This window comes from Siniperca chuatsi, linkage group LG7, assembly GCF_020085105.1.
Source record: "Siniperca chuatsi isolate FFG_IHB_CAS linkage group LG7, ASM2008510v1, whole genome shotgun sequence".
In the NCBI taxonomy this organism is placed as follows: domain Eukaryota; kingdom Metazoa; phylum Chordata; class Actinopteri; order Centrarchiformes; family Sinipercidae; genus Siniperca; species Siniperca chuatsi.
Window position 1 is genome coordinate 19,351,382 of NC_058048.1, and position 19,782 is coordinate 19,371,163.

Below are 19,782 nucleotides of genomic sequence, written 5' to 3' on the forward strand. Positions count from 1 at the left end.
GTGGTGTATTGGAAAACTTTATTCCTTCAATTTGATTGCCTTTTTGGAATGCCACTGGCCTACCGCTTGTGCAGTGTAGTAAATTCAGCTGTATACTTTACAAAAATTAATGAACTGAGTAAAAATGTTAAGATAATTGTTACTGTTTCATCACCAATAACTTTACTCTAAAATTCATTCTCCTCCAAAGACCATTAAGTTGCTTCCATAAGACTGAAGAAGATTGTACGGTGGGGCATGATGGCACTTTTTTACAGGAAGAACTTTTTAACTTACTATTCTCTGGTCAGTCTGCTCTCTCCATCTACATGTATTAAGTAGGTTTTGTTCTCTGGGGCTCTCTTGTTGAGTGCACATGTGTACACCAAAAAAAGTACATCACGCAGTAGCACTGAATTGATTATTACATTGATCATGTTTGACACTGTTAGAATCTCCACTAGTTAATTTTATTTTAAGCTTTTCCCTCTTGTCCTTCCAGCGAGCAGAAGCAGCTCAGAGAGAGGCGGAGTCACTCAAAGAGCAGCTATCCTTGAGTAGCCAATCCCTGCAGCTCAGCAGCCCAGCCAAGGCTGACCCTGAGACGGTAACACATTTCACTGCTTCACAGATTTACTGGATGGCTGACAAACAGGTATTGATAGGCTAAAGATTAGCTTGACCTTTTTAATGCTAGAGGCGATCAGCTGATTAAATCTTCAATTTATGGCTCATTGTAGTCTAAAAGGTCAGGCATTGGAGTCACCAATAATGCATTGATTTGTTGACTAATGTACTGATATCCAAGGAAAGGTTGCCATGGTGGCAATAGGTGTATTGATTAACAGATTTTATGGACCTGTACAACAGACTGCGGAGGTGAGACTTGGTTAACTTAGAGACTGACTGCTTCATTGATCAGTCAGTGTTGGGTGGTTGTGATTGGTTGGTGAATTACCTCTGATTATTGATCTAAAGGAGGAGGCCTTTTGAAACGATAATCTGGCATAGAAATACTGATTGCTGTAGTGATTAATTGAATGTATCTGCAGGAATTTGTATGGGTGGTTTTATAAATATTCTTATAGGTTTTATTTTGCTCATTAGATTAAACTGCCGTCCTCTTTGGACTTTAGGAACAGGTGGCGGAGGTGGCATCCCACTCAAGTCTGGAAGCAGAGCTCAGGGCCAAAGAAAGGGAGACCGCCCAGCTGGTGGAGGATGTCCAGAGACTGCAGGCCAGCCTGACCAAACTCCGAGAGACCACCAGCTCCCAGATAACACAGCTGGAGCAGCAGCTCAACAGCAAGACTGCCACTCTGAAGGTACCAACAGAACACAGCTCCAGTTTTTTAATTTCAGCTATTTTAGCTATTAATTTCTAATAAGACTATTTCTGTATTCCTGTCTTTTTCCTGCTTTGTTGCGTATTCTGATCACACCTGTAACTATAATCACATATTTACTCGCTCTGTTCTCTTATCTAGAGTCACTGAAATAAGTACATGACATATAAAGATCCAAGGATGCTTTTATTATTTTATTAATTTTCATGTCATTTCATCTCTTTGTAATCTACAGGAACTGGAGGAGAAACTGCAGAAGCAAGCTGACTATGAGGAGGTGAAGAAGGAGTTGAGGTGAGGAGCACGCAGAGGAGTGTGTGTGTGTGTGTGTGTGTGTGTGTGTGTGCGCACGTGGGTTTGTGTGTGTCCAGCACAGATCTATTTATGGCATGCGTTTGATGTCTTTAACGATGTTAAACAAGATGCGTGTCTTCATTTAAGATATGTAACTCAATTGAGTAAAGGTGAAGCTTGTATGTCTGTAGCGTTATATCATGTCTCTCGCTCCCTGCCCCTCTATCAAGAGACAGAAATAGAAAAGCTAGCATGCTACACGGTAGATGTGTGTGTGCAGGTGTCTGTAGGGGGTTCACATGGAATTTTTTCCTCTCTCTCCTCAGTATCCTCAAGTCTATGGAGTTCGGAACATCTGACTCTGTGCAGGTAAAAGGGACAGTTACAGTCTATAGACATAAGTGACCTTTAGCACTGGACCTTACATGTTGCAGTAATAGTAATTAAGTTGTTAATAAAACAAAATTGTAGATCAGTAAAAATGAACATTTGAAGCGGGAGGCCGGAGTCATTTTGAAAAGTCTCATTTTAATTTCCGTTCCACCTCTTCCCTCCATCAGGACTCATCCAAACCTCTGGAGGTGCTGTTGCTGGAGAGGAACCGTAGTCTTCAATCTGAGAGCGCTGCTCTGCGCATTGCCAACACTGAGCTCAGCGGTAAGTCTGCCCAAATGTAAGGTTATAGTCAGGGCTGGGTTCATCGACACTGGCCGGACTGTCTACCCCTAACCTTCAAAAACGACCAGCAAAAATGAAAGAATGCCCACAGAAGTCCAGTATTCACGGGAGCTTAGATGAGTGCTCAGCTGCAGGTAAGGCTGTGAAGAGATTGCATCAGGGTAATGCATACATCTGTATGTATGTATGTATGTATATTCTTTTTCTCTGAGAATACTTTCGACCATTTATTCATGTTTTTGGAATGATTTGCAATATTGGGTCCTGAGTATACAAAAGAAATGCTAAACTTTATCATGGTACTGAAATGTTGTTGCTTTAGTCCTGCACTTCATGGAGAGGAAGAAAATGCATATGTGGTTTCTTTGAATACCCCAGCAGGAGGTCAACCTGAACAGTAACAAAGTTGCAGTACACAAAAATGAGGACACCATACTATCGCTTCTACATCAGGACTCTTGCCCTCTGCAACAGTTTTTATGGGTTTGAAATGTCATGGCTGTAGGCTTGAATAGTTGAATAGCTTTGAATTGATTAACATTCACAGTAAGGGGAACTTACTGTCTTACTCAATCATGTTAAGTCTCTATGGTTATGCATTAGAATAATATTTTTCTCAGTGCTTATCATCAAGATGGATTCTAGTTGTTAAAAGACTGAGAAAATATAGTTTATTTCTGTATTTGTTTTGGTGAATGTAAAAATTTAATCAGTCTAACTATTCAAGAAAGAAGTGAAGTATGGCCTTTACTCAGTCAGCGGAGCTGTAAAGTCTCTGTCATTGGTGACATGCATCTGTTTTCTGTTCAGCCATAAAAATTGCTTTTTCAAAGTTTTATTGCTCCAATTTTTTTTCCTGGATGTATTTTTTATGAACTAAAGACTATTATACTGCATCTACAATGGAATAATTCAGTGTTTAGGAACACACCGCAGCAGAGGAAGAGGACTCGCATGGTGTATTGGCTATCTAAGGACATCATTTTACCCTGTCCAGTTACTTCCACTTTGCCTGCGAGAGAGAGAGAGAGAGAGCGACTGAGCCCTGGGCCAAGCTAATCTGCCTAAGTGGCACAGTGTCAATTGTTTTGTTTGTCCTTTTTTTCTTCCAGGCTGTGGCTTACAAGAAAGGTTGAAATCACAAATGCATGGGCACTTTGTCTGGGGGGGTTGGCAAAAAAGGAAAACAAAGTTCACTAATTTGGAAAAGACTTGATTAAGATAACTTTCAACTTTTGTTAATTTTTTTTTTCTCTCTCTTTTTGGAACCCCTTTTTTGTTGACTCCCCCATAATGCATGGTGTGTTTGACCTTTCTTGTAGGGTCAGCCGGGCGAAAAGGGACAGAAGAGTCCACACCGAAGGAGGAGACCATGCCCAGCGACCCTTCTTCCTCGCCCCCTCCTCCCCCACCCTCTCTCCCTTCCTCCTCCCAGCTCCCCCTGTCTCGCACTCATACGGACCCCCTCAACACTGCCACCACCACCAGCGGCGAAACGCACCCTTTCACTCCTACGGGCATTGGACAGGACTTCTACTCCCCTGTGTTTCCTCTGGTGGGTGGTAAGATGGCTTTGAACTCCCTGATACAGCGGCAGCTGCTCCAGACCTTCTACTCCAAAGCCTTGCAGGAGTCATCTGGAATCCCCAGTGGGGCTCTACTGTTCACCCCCTTCACCCCAACCCTCAGCTCCATCCCTACCTCCACCCCTGGCTCTGGGTCTGCTGCCATCCCTCTGGCAGCCAGCAGCCCCCAGCCACCTCCAGCCAGCCCAGACATGGCTCCTGTTAATGGGAGCAGCACCGCTGGCAGCGCCCCATCCCCGTCACCCAGCCACTCTGACGCCACCACAGGAAGTATTTTGGACGGGGAGGATATGGACACAGCAGAGATTGCTCGGCAGGTGAAAGAGCAGCTGATCAAGCACAACATTGGCCAACGTGTGTTTGGCCACTATGTGCTGGGACTGTCCCAGGGTTCGGTCAGTGAGATCCTGGCCAGACCAAAGCCGTGGAACAAGCTAACTATACGAGGGAAGGAGCCCTTCCACAAGATGAGGCAGTTCCTCGCCGATGAGCAGAACATCCTTGCCCTGCGCAGCATCCAGGGACGGCAGAGAGGTGAGTCTGTGTATCTTTTAATGTGTCTGTGTGCGTGTGTGTCTTGCGTGTGTGTGTGTGCGCGTGTATACAGCCCTGCACAGAGCCATTGATTAGCTTGTCAATATGGACTAGCTTTTTATTTTTCTTTCTCTTTCTTAACCCCCATCCTGTGCCACACCTGTGTGTTTTGAGTGACTTCCTAGTCACGCACTGATCCCAAGAGCCTCTCCTAGCTATCGTGGTCAATACAGAAACCTTTCACACATCAATAGTATTGATCGGAGGGAACTAGGAGGAAGGCAGGGGTACTGTTAACTACGGGTAGATTCGATTAGCCTGGGCCTGCTTTTGTTAACGCATCAGGACATTTCTGATTGAATTTGGTCTCAGTGGTACAAAAAAATATAGCCACCACCTAGTCACAGTCTGTATTATAAATAAGGCTGCAGTTAGTATGCCCCTGTTTAATACGTACTATTAAATAATTTATCCCTTACTACTCTGTCTTTGTAGTAGCTTAATATTCCTGTTAGAGGTAGAGGTTTGATTCCTACTGGGGCCACAGATGGTGAAGATCAATGCATTTATGGCACTATAATGTGCACTGGATGGTATCCAAACATTCCATATATTTGCAGAGCATTATAGGGCACCATATAGTCTAGCTGTAAAAGACAAAAACACACAAGTGCTGTAACATAGTGTGTGGTATATTGTTTTTAACAGAGGGCTCAGGCCAGCCCCAGCTTAGCCGAGTGTTTCAGGATGTTCCGAAGCGGAGAGCCCTCTCCAATACAGCTTCACACACAGGTCTGTCCCCTTCACACACAGAGATTCTAGCACGTTCTGTCTGTGTGGCATGTTTGTGTTGGGGTGAACTGTATCTATGGTGTGTGTGCGTGTGAGTTGGCGTTTATTAATTTGCGGGCAGGCATACAGATGTACATGTGCCTTGAAGGTAACCGCACAGTTCCAGTGAGTTGCGTCAAAGGAAAAGCCAGCATGTGTATTTAGGGTTTTTATTGGTAGTTGTTATTCTGTGGGGAGTATTTACTGTACGAACATCGTAGAATGTGTGCATGTGTGAGCTCCAAAGGGACCAGAGAAATTATGACGATCCCCCCAGTGTAGTTGCCTTCGAGCTCAGTGGTGGGAATGTTGTTCTTTGTGCTGTGTTATGGTGTAATTATTAGATGTCCTTATAGGCTCCGTTATTGTCCTCTTTACCTGCTCTTTAGTTGGCTCTCTGATTTTTAATCTGACAAGATTTTTCATCTCCTCCCATTCCCACTTCCTCTCCTTCCAGGTAACATTACTGCCCGCGTCCGCACCCCAGAGGCGGGTTCAGATGAGGCTATCAAGTCCATTCTGGAGCAGGCTAAAAGAGAGCTGCAGGTGCAGAAAGCTGGTGAGTCGTAGTTTTTTCTCCACTCCAATGTACTCAAAACATTGAAGATGAGAAGATGATACATTGTGGCTGTGAGTGTTAGTCGGTGTCTCTTATGACAGCCCTTTTCTCCTCCCTCAACAGACTTGTCCCATGCTCAACCCTCGTATGCAGGACTGAAAGGAGGGGGCGGAGGCGGAATAGGAGGTGGAGGTGGCAGCGGATCAGACGAGGCTATCCGCTCTATCCTAGAGCAAGCTCGCAGAGAGATGGAGGCCCAACAGGCTGCACTGGAGCCCATGCTCAAAGCCTCGTCTTCCTCTTCCTCCTCCTCAGCATCACTATCTCAGAGGGACTTCCTGAGCTCCTCGCTCACCGCTCCCCTCCCCCCTTACAACCCCCTGGCACTCTCCCTCAAGAAGCCTCCCAGCTCCCTCTTGTCCTCCCCCTCTTCCCCGTCTCCCATCCTGGACTTCAGCTCCAGCGTGAAGAGAGAAGGCAGGGCCTCTTCAGGGATTGACATGTCTACTGACGGAGCTCTCAGGCTGGGTCGGAGCTCTGAGGGATCGGCCCGCTCTGGAAGTTCTGGAGGAGTGGGCTACTGGAGAGAGCAGTGGTGGAGCAACATGCATACAGACCCCCGCAGGGCCATATCCTGCCAGACAGGAGGGGAGAACCACAACCAGGAGGACTCCAAAGAGGTGAGGGGAGGCAAAAACAAGCTTGTTTGTGTGCTTTTATCTGCCCTTGCTCTGTTTTTATTACTCTGTTTTTACTCTGCAGCGGTTGCATGTCTGAGCCATTCTCGGGTTGTGTGTTTCAGGGAATATTGAGTGACGGTCTGTCTCGACACAAACCATGGAACAAGTTGAACCAGAGGAGCAGAGAGCCATACCTCCGCATGCAGCCCTGGCTCAATGGAGACCAGGGGCAAAACACACACATCCAGCCAGCACAGAACCAAGGTAAACAAATCACATGCACATACACACGCCAGCACATAGAGTATATAGATTCACACAACCAGGCTCCTTTGGCTAGAGCATTACTCTGAAAGCCTGATTAGAGCTAGTGGCTAGTTGTTACTGTCAGTCTGTCACTCACCCCACCCACCCTCCACCTCACTACCACCCTCTCCCTCCCTCCTCCCATCATCCCCCCCATCCTCAGTGCTGTGGCAGTGTCAGCCAGCAAGCTGCTGGTTTGTCATGTCATAGACAAGTTAGTGTTGCAGCGCCAGATGGCAGCTCTGTGTGTGTGTGTGTGCGTGTGCGTGTCTCTCTCTCTCTCTCTGGGGGTGTAAACAGCAGCTAATGTACACTGACAGCTCCTCATGACTGCTCTCTTCCAGCCTGCTGAGCTGCACAGCAGTATTACACAGACAGAGACAGGGAGATGAAGGAATAGGAGGAGGAAGCCAAAAAAGCTTCAAACTGAAAACTTAAGCACCTTTGCTGTTTGTTTAACAGAAATTAAATTAATTGATGTAGTATGACTGAAGTCGCTCCCAAACCCAGCAGGGAGAGGAGATGAAACTCTGTTTTCTCATATAGTAACATGTCTTCTAACCTGTATGGTCTTTCTCGCCCTGTCTGTTCTCAAGCAGAGGGTACTCCCAAGACATCAGCAAGCTGTAGCCCTGCTCCAGAGTCACCTCTCAGTTCAGCTGAGGAGTCTGTCAACGGTCTCGCAGGGGATCCACTTGCTTCACAGTCCTCCAGTCTCAAACCTTTGTCTGAGGAGCCCTCAGGTGGGGAGTCTCAGCCCAGCACCCCGCTGCCTATACCTGGTCATTCGGGTCTCAGCATCCAGGAAATGGTCGCAATGTCTCCTGAGCTTGATACTTACGCCATTACCAAGAAGGTTAAGGAGGTGCTGACTGATAATAACCTTGGTAAGAAACACAGAGGGTGCTGTCTGTGCGGTTTAGTTGCTCTTTCTCTTTCCCATCCCCTCCCTATTGATGAATTATTCAGCTTTTGAATCAGTTACTCTGAAATGACCATTTCATTTCCCCTCTCTCTCTCACCTAACCAGGCCAGCGTCTGTTTGGGGAGACTATCCTGGGTCTGACTCAGGGTTCTGTCTCAGACCTGCTGGCCAGGCCCAAACCCTGGCACAAGCTCAGCCTGAAGGGCAGAGAGCCCTTTGTCCGAATGCAGCTCTGGCTCCAGGACCCACACAGTGTGGAGAAACTCATGGACATGAAACGCCTAGAGAAGAAAGGTGTGTAGAAAAAGCTTAATGATAAGAATTAAGTACATACTCCGTACAGAGTAGCATGCCTTTAGAGATAATAAACAAAAGACTGACAGAAAAACCTTCATGTTAAAATATTATAAAGAGTACGGTTTAGACCTACTCTATATGAAAAGTGCCCTGAGATAACTTCTGTTGTGATTTTGCACTATATTAATAAAATTGAATCTGCTTAAGCATGCATTTATTTTATAAATACATTCGCACAAAAAAACCCACAAGCAGCAGCGTTTGAATTAAACATGCACATCTGCACACAAAATCCTTTGTGCAGGACAGCAGAGCATGTTGTGCAGATCACAGTCATCTTGGTGTGATGTCAGTATCAATCAGGACTGCAGACATCACATACTGTATTAGATGTGACAGCTAGGGGACTGCCGGGGGCCTGCTTACTCAGTCATCAGCACTCCTCTTCATCATCGTCATCATCATAATAATCACCAGTGTCTATAAGATCTTATTTTTATCATTTGTTAGCCCATAGCCCGCTCTATCACTCCATCATTCTTTATTCCCTTCTGTTTGATGATGCATTTTAAGAATGAGCAAAGCCGAGAGGCCTCACCATCCTAGCTGCCTCACAGTGACCCCTGACTGCCCACTTCAAGCTCTCTGTGTAGAGATGAGATACGCATGTTTGAACCTGCCAGTAGGCACAAGCATCCAGGATCAGTTTACCCTCTTGATATCGCAAACTACGCACAAGGGCAAAAAACAAAACTGACATTACACCAGTGTGTTTGGGGGTTGGACGGGTGGGGTTACTCTCCATTCAACTTCGTTTTAGATTATTGACCCCAAAATAATACATCCAAATAGCAATGGGGAATAGTCCTGGCCAAGAGCAGAGCCCAGAGGAAAGACATGGACCTAGTCCAGAGTAACCATATTTGACCTCTCACCCTTGTGGTACAAGCCTGCGAGGCAGCAAACAACTTTCAGAGTGGTCTAACCTTGCTCTGAGGGGTTTTTCCCTGCAACACTAATATATCTGGCAGCGGGTATTGGGGTTGAGAAAATGTCAACCTCATGCAAAGCTGCCATGAGCTGTTCATTTTCAGCTGCTGGTGCCTGGAGTGAATGCTTGTTTGCTATAAAATGGAAGAGATGCTTTTATTGTTAGAATTCCTGAGGAAGACGATGGCACCACCTAGTGGCTGTAGAAGAGGAAGACTGAATAATTTTTTTGAACAGTGTGTAAATAGACCCTGACACAAAACATTTCCTGGTGGCATGCGTTCGTCAAACATGGAACATCCACTGTGACCGACTTCTGATAAACAAGACCGTCTGACCCAAATCTTGAAACAGTTTACTACTTACAGTCTGCTTGGCACTGCTGTTGAGCCCAGGACAGTGTGTTTTATACAATACAGTTGCAAAATATTCCAAAACAGCCTAAACAGTACAGATCAGTCTAGGGCTACAATAATGATCATTTTCATTATCGATTAATCTACTGATTACCTTCTTTTTAATTGGTTAATTGTTTGGTCAATAAAATGTCAGAAAATTGTAAAAAAAAAAAAAAAAAAAAATGTCCATCAGTCCACGCCTTTTTAAATATCTTATTTTGTCTGGCCAACAGTCCCAAACTTAAAAATATTCAATTTACTAACATTGAAGAGAAAGACAACAAGCAAATAAACATATTTGGGAATCTGGAACAAGTGAAGTTTTACCATTTTTGCTTTAAAAATTGCTTAAACAATTAATAGATCATCAACATTGGTGCTGATAAATGTTCTGTTAATTGCCTAATTGTTGCATCTCTAGTCCAATCACCTAATCCATAATAGCTGTATGGATTGGCCTAGTTCAAGTTCACATGACGATTGCTTGTCAAATGTCATGCTCATGGACAAAGATACCATGCCTTCTGTTAACTGCAGCACAAAGTCAAATTTAAGATTTTAGACCACATCACCAATCTGCTGCAGATATGATTGTATTATTGATATTCCCCATATTTGTTTATTACATAAACATTATTTTCTGGGGTACTGACTTCCCCCTCTTGTTTTTGTGTCACTGTTCAGCTTATATGAAGAGGCGGCTGAGCTCCTTGAGTGATGGCCATTCTGTGGACGTGGCCTTAGCGGGGCCAGATTACATCCAGGGTTCCCAGAGCCCGGGACAGCAGCACCTGAAGAAGCCCAGGGTGGTGTTGGGCCCTGAGGAGAAGGAGGCCCTGAAAAAGGCCTACCAGCAGAAGCCCTATCCCTCCCCCAAAACCATTGAGGAGCTGGCCTCCCAGCTCAACCTGAAGACCAGTACTGTCATCAACTGGTTCCATAATTACAGGTCAGCATTTGGAAAAGACGCACTTGAATATTGACCTATTGCCCTCTAGTGTTTGCATCACAGGCTGTTTTTCAAAGGGCATTTGAAATCATTTAAGAAAATCTAATTCCATTTCCATATAGAACAGTATTTTTGTTGCTTGTAATTGTGTTTGTTTTATTGAAATTAGTTTGTAGGTTTGCAGCTCACTGCCTTATCTGTGTATAAGTAAATTTGATTAAGGGTTTTTGCTTCTGACTGTGCATATTAAATCATGTTGTATTGTTAAATAAATGGGCAATGTCTCAGATATTACCACAAGCAGGGATGGCTTTGGTTACCACCCCTGTACATCAGTACCCTCATACAATATTTTGAGATCAGTAAAGTTTAAAATTTGTTGCATCCAACAAATTGATTTGAGTATTTGAGTAGCGTGACTGAAATCGTGTGTCTCTACTAGGTCACGTATCCGGCGAGAGCTCTTCATAGAGGAGATCCAGGCAGCTGGAGGGGTAGGGCCTGGCAGTGAGGGGGGCTCCCCTTCCCTCCGTGGGTCCAAATCAGGAGAAGGGGACAGCTGTGATGGGACAGAATCTGAGGGCACAGTGGAGACACGCCAGGGACTGGGCATTGGCCTGGAGGATCACAGAGGAGCATGCAAAGACCACGACATGGAGGCTGAGTCTGAGGCAGGGGGCTCTAATAACTCCCCTGCCCAGCTAGACTGCACCACCTCAGGCTTAGCCGGGCCAGGGTCCAGCTGTGGTCAGGGTGGACTGGGGCTCTTCAGCCTCACAGAGGCATCCTCCAGTAGTTCTGCCTCTAGTACTAACATCCAAGCCTCTGGCCCTGCCAGAAACCCCAGGGACAACAATCTGCGCAAGAAGAAAGCAGCCAATCTCAATAACATCATCCACAGGCTGGAGAAGGCTGCCAGCAAAGAGGATCCCTCAGAGTGGGAGTTCTAGCTCCCCCTGACCATCCTTCATCCCTCTTGTCTCATAACCTCACGACCTCTAACCTTGGACCCCTCCTGCTCTGTTCCAGATGGAGAGTGGACACAGCCAAAGTCAAGCTCAGCAGCCATTTTTATTACATAGAAGCTTTCCGAAAATGGAAAGAAACAAAGAGTGGTTGGCAAAACCCTTAAAAAGATGATTTACTGAATACGTAGAAGAACAAAATAAGAGAACTTGCGCGTCTCTCCTTTTTTTTAAACTGAGTTTTGTTTTTGTACTGAGAAAAGCACTTAGCCGTCCTGCTGGCCTCTGGCCCTGCTGTACCTCCCCTATCACCAGCCACTGGTGCACCAGACTGGTTAGTCCTGAGCTGGGGTCTGACCCACAGCTGGGGTTGAAACCTGGACTCAGTAACACAGGCAAGGCCTGACACAGCAGCTGTCACAGTGATAGACACTGATAGATGATAGATAGAGACAGGAACTCTCTTACAAGAACTCTCACTTTGTTAAAGGAGATTTTTTCCGCTCTTCTTCTCACCTCCCAAGTGTCCACAAACCTCCCCTCACTCAGTGAGACGCCTCATTTTTCACACTGTAGAGTGACTGTTACAAACCCTTTGCCTTTTTCACTCACTGCGTGTGTGTGTGTGTGTGTTTGTATGTTAGGGGTTGTGTCAGTGTGCACCTGTGTGTGTGTGTGTGTGTGTGTGTGTGTGTGTGTGTGTGTGTGTGTACACACCCAAAAATGGTGTGTGTGTTCTCTTCTCAATGGCAGCATGTTTTCTTTTTTATCTCACGCCTACACTCTTAAGAGGGTAGTGGAAGGCCTGCCGGCTGAGCTGCCATGGTTACTGATGTAAGAAAGATGAACTTTGACCTGTTGTGTCCCATATCCTATCCTGCTGACAGCCATGTGATGGCCAGAAGGATCTCTTAATTCCTCACAAACACACGCACTCATCTGAAGAGGAAGGAAGGAAGGAAGGAACCCTCTTTTTGCCTCCTTAAACCCTTCTTTTAAGGATGAAGGATGATCTCTTTTTTTGATATTGCAATTTGGTTGCCAATAAGAGATTGCACAGTCTATTGACTCTAAAGAGTACAAAATAGGGAATTTTAGGAAGCATTTTAATTAGTACAAAATAAGAACAGAAAATAAGAGAATAACAAGTTACTGTTTAAAAAAAAAAGCGAATTAGAATGGAATAATGTTGCGTTGTTGAAATACGATACAATGAATTCACTTAGTACTGTAGTTGTCTGACATGGTGATACTATACGTGTCTCTTGTTGTTTTAGGTTGTGCACATCACAGCTGTACCCAGCACTGGACCTGCTGGGTGTGTGTGTCTGCACCACCGACAAATTTTCTCTGTTCACAAACACACATCTTTTTATAGGCCAAATCAGGAAGAGTGTGTGTGTGTTTGTCTGTGTGTGTATGTGTGTTTGTGTGTCTAGTGTGCATTTGTATTTGCCTGCATATAAGTCAGGGTCGAGGTCAATTCACTCAGAATTAAATTGAAGAAATAGATTATCAATAATCAAATTCCTGACTGAAAACATGGGTTTTAACGAATAAATTGCAATGTACAGTACTTTATCTGTAGTTTCTGTTGATTGCCGTCAAAGTGAATTCACCCCAACCCTGGTATGAGTAGTTACCACTCTCCTCCAGTCTATCCTGTATCCAGGGATGTAAGTCTTTTGCATTGAATTCTACTGTATACACTACAAATTATAAGGCATATCACCTCCTCCCTGTCCCACACAAGCCCTCAGTGCCTGTCAGCCTACTGCCTCCCCTTTGTGTGTGTGTGTGTTTGTGGGGGTGTGTGTGTGTGTGTGGGTTTGCGTGGGTGCATGTACACACATGCCTGTCAATGCATGCATGTGCACAAGTGTGTGTGATTGAGGAGTGTTCAGTGTTTCCAATGAGTGGGGTCATATTTAGTATCTACTTGCACACACTACTAGTGCACAACTGACACCCTTCTTTAAGCTGTTTGATGCGTTACCATTACATTAATCTTCTCACAAAGTAGTGTAATACTATGATTTACTGTAGCTTGGTTTTATTGCTATTTTGCATTTATAGTTTGGTTTTTATTCTGCTTATTTATAGGTGCTGTATTTTTCATTTAATGTCTTATCATTTGAGTTGTCTATTTTTTAAGGGATTATACTGTTCCTGAGGGCAAGTAACATTTTTATTAGACGTATAGACTGCCGGCAGTATTGGTTAATATTTACAAAGATGTACTAGTTCTCATTTGTTTGTATATTCATGAATCCTAAAGTTTAGTGTCATTTCAATAGCTTTGAAAAATGTGTTTGCTACAGTTCATGCTCCCGTAAGCATAAAGCTTTTACCACAGCAGTTATGCTCTTAAATTGCTAGCTAGAGAATCAAAGGACATATCAAGATCAGTGAATATATGATAGCATATCTCTTTTTCCTGTTTTCTATCTCTCCGATAATGGGGTGGTTTTTTTTTTTTTTTGGCTGTTTCTTGGGCAAGCCCAACACTAACGCTCGGCAGGGCATGCAGCTTTCTTTTAGATAGAGTTCGCCCACTCGTTAATCATATTAACATAAATAACAGGTCCAATTGTATACACTTTGTCAAATAGGTCAAATGAAATTACCTAAACTTGAGAACACAAGTTAACTTGAAAGAGGTCATATCTGCCAAATTGAGATTAGAGAAGTGTACCAGCTAGCAGGTGTGCTCGCCAGATTGAACAGATAGCCAGCCTATGATTATGCAGAATTTATATTGCAGTCTGTAACAAAGCACTTATTAGGATCTCTTCTGAAGACTTACCTAGGACAGGGTCTGTAAACACTACAACAGAGTACAATCCCGGGATCCTGGGAAATGTATGCCTTTTTTTAAAAGTGGTTGTGAACCAAGCACAGACTCTTATCCGCATCCTAACACTAAAATTAAAACATAACATAGCAGTACCCATGTTTTCTATATGCTATATTCTTATACAGCAGCCCCTTATTTCAAACTACAGATTAACTGTGTGACAGAAAGGGCCATTGTCCTGTACAGTTGTAGATATTATGAGTAAACACCTGTTTTGGTTTCTATCCAAAATCTCCTCAGTCCATCTGTAAGCCTCCCCTTTCCCTGAATGTTCATCCAGATATATTGGCAGCCTGTCAAAAGATACTGATAACCTCATTGCACTGCATTAAGATGCATTAGCTAAAATTGGATTTTCTAATGTATCTAATAATTGTAAAATTACACAAACATTGGCTCTTCCTGTGGACGACTGATGTGAAACATCTGTCTTCTGCAGAATACCGAAGGCTTATTGCCTTCTGTTGGACTGCTGGGAATGGACAACCACAGTATGTTTTATGGTGATGAATAGCTACTGTAAAGTATAAGCACTTAACCCATTATCCATTTAATAGTCAGATCCATCAACTCACCTAAACCATGTGAGATCATCAGATTTGTGCCTTTAACTGCCAAGCAGGGCACCAAACTAGTGATGTCATTTGATGTAGACGATTTCACCTGATTTGTTCGTAAATATATCTCACATCTTGATCCAAATTAATTTCTCATACACTTCATAATGATACTTTAAAGACAACTTTTCTCAGCTCTCTGGAGAAGGTTGTATATAATTGTTGGAGTGCGGTGGAGGAGTAAAAGAAGAAAACCAACTCATGTATTCTTAGGACTGACCTGCAGACACATTTCGGGCCCGGTCGTATTTCAGACAGTTGTTTTCCCACAATGCATTTCTTACGTTGTACATAACCTAACTAGCAGCGAAAGGCCAGAGCATTGAATGAAGGAGGAAGCATGCAGAAACAGCGTTACACTGTAATAACACTGAATTTATTCATAGGGCATTTTGTATTTTTCTGTTTGTGTCAGGTTTGCTGTGACATTAATAATGGCACTACAGGTATTGATAATGACTTGTGCCAATTCTAATGGTCATTTGGAAAAGAGACGTGTAAATACAGTCGATCAAGTAGCTATTGATTCACTATTGTCACAGTATGCTTTTGTTTGAAGGCAGGAGGAGAGAAGGGACGATTCAGGACTTTTCCATGATCCACAGATATTTTTCTACAAATTTAAATCAGATGATTCTATACACTGTTGAATAACATTGTAAAGGTGTAACAGATGCTGTATATCATATCATGTTTTCTGAAGTTGTAAAGCTTTACTGTATGATCTGTTGAAGTAGTGGTTATTCATTTGACATATTAGTTGTAATGGAAGCCCGAACAGCAGCACTGGTCACCATATTCAGGAAAAAAAAAAACAAAAAAGAGAGAAAAACCTCAGATGTTTTTTGTAATACTTTTAGAATATATCTTATGAAGTGGGTTTTGTAAGGAAACACTTTCCGAATCAGTGGTGCTGTATGCATAGCACACTCAGTAATACATACACACATAATACAGCACAATACACTCATCCTTTAAACTTCCCCTCCCCTACACTTTACCTGCGTGCTTTTTGTTTTTTCGCTCACCTCTCACATTGGCTCCAGCTAATTTTTAAGTCTTAAAACCATTTCCTCTTATCTCTTCAGTTATTTCATGCTTAACTGTACAAATTTTAACACCCAGAGATCTGAACTCTGGAACAATAAACATTTCAGTGAATGCTTGCAAGACTTAAGAGGAAGCAAAAAGCCAAATAGTGAAGTAGTTCTCCACCTCAGTTGAAAGGTTGCTGACAGTTTTCTGAATGTTGCTACCTTGTGTCGTCGCTTCAGTTCACCCATAGCTTAAACCACAGTGTAGTCTGACAACCAAATGACCTGGGGAGATCTTCACCCCCCCACCCCACCCCCCTTTTTGGAAAGCTTTAAAATGCTTGTTGAGGCTTTAGCGAGTTCAGAGTGTTTTTAGATGATTTTTCCAAACTGTCATCAACAATGTGGAAGTAATAATTCCCATAACTTCTCCCACTGCTTTTTTTGTGAGTGTGTGTGCGCGTACATGTGTGTTGTAGTACAAAAGGCTGCATGACTGTAAAGGGATGGTTAAGATGTTTTTTGAAAGTTGTTACCCTAGCACTTCTGTCACTCCTGAGATGCTTTTTTCTCCTTTGGGGTCTCCCTCCCTTTCGTTTTTCCTCATGTATCATTGTTTCTTTATCTTTCTATTTACTAAACGTATCATGTTGTTTGTTCTCAGCACTGTAAAACAGTCCCTTCTACAACATTGAAAAGCAATATCACTGTATGAAATGTTCACAATGTATTTGTTATGATTGACATTTGATTCATCATCATTATTATTCACATGCACCCTAGGTGTGATAATTGAAGTAAATCTCTTTTATACAAATACTAAAAGTGTGCTGTGGTAGTTTTTTATTTTTTTCTTTGCATAAAAATCTTGTTGGAAATGTACTTTGTTGAACACATGGATGGTAAAATAAGTATTCTCAGAGAAAGAGATCAGATAGAAAGTAGGAATATGTAGCAGTATGGGGAATCTTTCTGGGGTTTCAGTCATGTTGTGGATATTGGACTGCTTCTGCTATTTACAGCTCCCACAGGTGAGTTATTTTAGGAACTATAAACAAAATCTGAAGACAAACTAGAAACCTGAATAAGAAATAATCTACAAATGATCTTCATCTTTCCTCTCTGCTCTCGACAGGTCGTTATGCAGAGCTGCAGGTGGAGTTTTCTTCTGCAGTGCGGACCAGTGCGGAGCAGAAGGAGCTCATCCTGAAGCTGGAGCACGACCTGAGCACCATCCAGGCCATGTCCTCCCTGTCACGCCCCGACGCAGACGGGTCAGAGGTCAGCGAAATGGGGAACATCCCAGAGCCGATGAAAGAGGCCGCTGCAATGTTTTCCGGTACGTCCCTGGATTTAAAAAGTTGTCTTGGTTTCAAATCTTAAGGGACTATACTGTTATTGGGGTGGGGAGGAGGGCTGAACATTGTGTTTCCCTGTATGCCTCCCCGGTGTTTCGTTGGACCCGCCCCTTGACTAAGAGAAAAATTGTCACAGCCTCACCGCACTATCTCAAAATGATATAACACTTTTGAATTGGTACAGTTAAGTGTACACAGAATTTTAACATGAAGTACTTCTTTATTTACATTTAAACTTTTAATTTAAACCTTAAAGGTTCAGACAGAAAGCAAAGTGAATTTTCACCTTATGTCTTTCACTTGAATTTGACCACTGTTAATTTACCGCAAACAGCCAATGTACTTTATCGACTGTTCAGATGTTAGCTGTAAGCTAGCTAGCAGCAGACGCACAGACTGTCAGTTGGAGTGAACCTGTGTGTTTGACTCTCTCTGACTTAACTCTCTCGTCTTTGTACGTTTATCAAGCAGATTCATAAAGTGCCGGGATAAGCGAATTTCCCGCTCAAGCTAAAATATTGTCAACTTGCGTTCAGTTTGTGTCTAATCGCGTTTTTACGTTGACTTTGTATGCAGTCTCTCCGCTGCTAAAATTCGCTTCGCGTTCTGTCTGAACACACAGTACTGTGTTAGTGGAATAATCATTTTCACATAGCCACCACCATTGCACAATAGAAGTGGAATTAGCGGTTGCCAAAATTATGGCAAACATAACAAAATGATGCATCCTGTTTACCAAATATTCCAGCTTTATTCTTTATTTTTGAACAAGTAGCTCTCTAATTTATTTCTGACGCATTTTACTTAACTGTACGTCTGCTTTCCGTTAAGATGCAGAGTAAAGTGACGTTGGGAGCTCCTGTGAGATAGTGACAAATGACCCTCCCCTGCTCTCCCAAAACATTTAGACTGTTTTCTGATGACTAACTAAGCAACAATCAAAGTTAAAGTTTAGGGAAAAAAACAACCTCAGTTATTATTATCAAGAGTTTAACACTCAAATCTAATCTGCTTCATTAGGACTGTGTGGCAACATCAGCTAACAACCCCAAGACTGTCATCAGTATTGATTCAAAATATTGCTAAAATTCTGATTGGTGCACAGAAGTGCGTGACATCACCTTTTTCCCACGGTGCCCTGCCCACCACTTCAAACCAGTGAGAAGAGCACAAAAATGGAAATCTGTCATGTGAAATAACCAAAACTGTTAGAACTTAAACAGAAGATTTTGTGTAAATGTAGAAACCCATCCCTCATAATAAGAAGCTGATTGAGAAAACAAGTCTTCAGGGCCTTTAACAGGAAATGTACATGTCTCAGTAGCGTTATGTTACTGTTCTACATGTCAAAAAAGATAAAATATCATCACAAGCTAGATGATAAACATTTTGTCTTGAACCGGATGATGTGAATTTGGGTGCTTTTCTTTTAAAAACGTAAATATTCAGGTTAAACATTTGATAAATCTGTCATATTAGTTGCATTTAGATTTTTTTTATTTTTATCATTGTATCATAACTCTTAAACTAAGGCACACTCTCTCCCAGCTTTGACGCTTGTGTGTTTCCACTTTGAAAAGTCTTAGTTCTTAAAGAGGTGAGAGCACATGAATGTAGCGCAAGTCCTCACAGACAAAACAGCGAAGATACGGAAGTCTGACTTGCCGACAGCACAACTTGTCTGATTGAAATGAGGTAAACCTGCTGAGCTGAGGCTCTGCAGGGGGGTTGTCTGTTTAATACAGCAAACTAGCCTGATTAGAGCGATTTAAGTTCCTCGCATGTGAGTCAAAACACAGTCCAGCTTTGAGGTGTTCACTAGAGTTAGACTGACACAGCCTGTCTGCAAATAAAACCGGTAATAGCATCAATTTTAACCACAAAATATAGTTATATTTACCTGTTATCAAAATATCGTTGATCATACAACATCTATGACCATATATGCATGTTAACAGAGGAAGTGAATTATGCCATTTAAATGTTGTTTTATCTGTACTGTCTGTGTTATTTCCAGGTTCAGGCGTGAGCCCCCATCCCGAGCTGCCTCAGGACCAGATGGACTCTCTGCTCTCCATCATCTCCAGCCAAAGGGAGAGGTTTCGCTCCCGCAATCAGGAGCTGGAAACTGTGAGTCACGACCTCTCACACGTTCCGTATTCCTGCGTCTTTTTCTGGGGGAACTAATTTCTCATCTATTCGTTTTCTATCTGTCCCCCCTGCAGGAGAATCGCTCCATGCAGCAGACCATGCAGGCCCTGCAGAGTGAACTGGACAGCCTGAGAGCAGACAACATCAAACTCTACGAGAAAATCAAATTCCTGCAGAGCTACCCTGGCAGAGTACGTGTGCGTGTGTGTGTGTGTGTGTGTGTGCGCGCTTGTTTCTGATATTGTTGATTTGGTGGAATCTGAGCCCTAAAATATTTTGGAAAAAAATGTATGTCTGTATTCTCTGCGCTGTAGGCTGGAGGTAGTGACGACACTGTGATGCGCTACTCCTCCCAGTACGAGGAGAGACTGGATCCGTTTGCTTCCTTCAGCAAGAAGGTACAAGACACACAGCTTCAATACGCACACAAATGAAAATCTTGTCTTAA

At 43.1% G+C, this 19,782-nt stretch overlaps 1 protein-coding gene across 6 annotated transcripts in view; it reads left to right on the forward strand.

Annotated features, from left to right (window-relative positions):
• Nucleotides 1-19,782, forward strand: part of cux1b (cut-like homeobox 1b) — a 62,270-nt gene that overhangs the window by 39,873 nt on the left and 2,615 nt on the right. Inside the window, exons 10-23 of one of the 6 annotated variants that reach the window (XM_044204100.1) lie at nt 482-586; nt 1,116-1,304; nt 1,561-1,619; nt 1,946-1,988; nt 2,180-2,276; nt 3,620-4,417; nt 5,126-5,209; nt 5,706-5,807; nt 5,931-6,487; nt 6,610-6,751; nt 7,390-7,680; nt 7,824-8,012; nt 10,088-10,352; nt 10,795-16,644. In XM_044204100.1, the coding sequence (XP_044060035.1) occupies nt 482-586; nt 1,116-1,304; nt 1,561-1,619; nt 1,946-1,988; nt 2,180-2,276; nt 3,620-4,417; nt 5,126-5,209; nt 5,706-5,807; nt 5,931-6,487; nt 6,610-6,751; nt 7,390-7,680; nt 7,824-8,012; nt 10,088-10,352; nt 10,795-11,302 (3,429 nt within the window). In that variant the 3' untranslated portion in view covers nt 11,303-16,644. Of the gene's footprint in view, nt 1-481; nt 587-1,115; nt 1,305-1,560; nt 1,620-1,945; nt 1,989-2,179; nt 2,277-3,619; nt 4,418-5,125; nt 5,210-5,705; nt 5,808-5,930; nt 6,488-6,609; nt 6,752-7,389; nt 7,681-7,823; nt 8,013-10,087; nt 10,353-10,794; nt 16,645-16,960; nt 17,165-19,200; nt 19,314-19,408; nt 19,526-19,648; nt 19,733-19,782 lie in introns of those variants that run through there. The other 5 variants (XM_044204101.1, XM_044204102.1, XM_044204103.1 and 2 more) reach the window with 5 other exon arrangements.